The 1105-nt window shown below is 44.3% G+C and overlaps 1 protein-coding gene across 1 annotated transcript; it reads right to left on the bottom strand.

Moving 5' to 3' along the window:
- Positions 1–6: 6 nt before the first annotated feature.
- LOC115285366 (olfactory receptor 51G1-like) lies at positions 7–577 on the bottom strand (the record flags this gene model as incomplete). The annotated part of the gene is made up of 1 exon (XM_029931632.1): positions 7–577. A coding segment is annotated over exon 1 (571 nt), but the record flags the coding sequence as incomplete, so codon positions are not given.
- Positions 578–1105: the final 528 nt, after the last annotated feature.

Consider the following 1105-nt stretch of genomic DNA (forward strand, 5'->3'; position numbering starts at 1 on the left):
TCGAGCAGGCCAGCTTCATGATCTCTAGGTGCAGACAATAGGCATGGGCCAGCACATGGGAGCGGCAGTACTGGAAGCGTTTTAGGAGGAATGGCAGGGGCAGAATGAGCAGGGCACTTCTAAGCATTGAGCTCAGTCCCATCTTGACAATACGTGCAGGTGTCAAGACTGTGGAGTAACGTAGTGGGTTGCAAATGGCCACATAGCGGTCGATGGACATGGACAACAGAACTGAAGACTCTATCAGTGACAGGGTATGGATGAAGAAGAGTTGAGTGAAACAGGCAGGGATGGCAATCTCTCTGACATCAAACCAGAAGATGCCCAACACAGTGGGCAGTGTAGATAGGCAAAGGCCCAAGTCTGTCAGGGCCAGCATGGCCAAGAAATAGTACATGGGTTCATGTAGGGTGACATCAGTACGGATGATGTGGAGGATGGTAAGGTTTCCTACAATAACTGTCAAGTAGATGGAACAGAAGGGAATAGAGATCCAGCCATGGAGATCTTCCAGACCTTGGAAGCCCGTTAGAAAGAAAGTGGCTTTTTGGAGGCTGCCATTATAAGAGATTGTCATGGCTTTACAGTCTTGGATTCACCAACCTGAAAAATAGAATGGGATTCCTGGAGAGAGATAGAACTGAATTCCACTCACCTAAGTATCCTGGGACCAGTGAGACAGGAAGGATCTGCAGATGAAATGAGAAAGAAGAGAAGGAATTGGGGGATTGGATCTATTAGCCTTCTCTGGAGGGTCTAGGATGGGGACTTTTACAGGGCTTTCTGTAGTCTATATGATTGTCTATATGATTCAGCTTTATGGTGGTATGTCTGCCAGTGCTAGATTCTCAGTGCGTTAATGGGGTCACTTCAGATGGCACCTTTTTCACATGTTATTCCATGAAAAAAAAACTTTAATTTAATCATTAACGCATTCAGAATCTGTATCATATATATAAGGAATTAGTACTATTCACCATTTTGCATAATTGTGTATTAGGATCAAGTGCATATAATATGCCTTCAAATATATTTTCAATTTGGTTGGGGATTGTGCTTTATTCCACAATGCCTAGCTTGCAGGGGAATGCAAAGGAAGCACTGA

This window comes from Suricata suricatta, unplaced genomic scaffold (genome assembly GCF_006229205.1).
Source record: "Suricata suricatta isolate VVHF042 unplaced genomic scaffold, meerkat_22Aug2017_6uvM2_HiC HiC_scaffold_9862, whole genome shotgun sequence".
Classification (NCBI taxonomy): Eukaryota; Metazoa; Chordata; class Mammalia; order Carnivora; family Herpestidae; genus Suricata; species Suricata suricatta.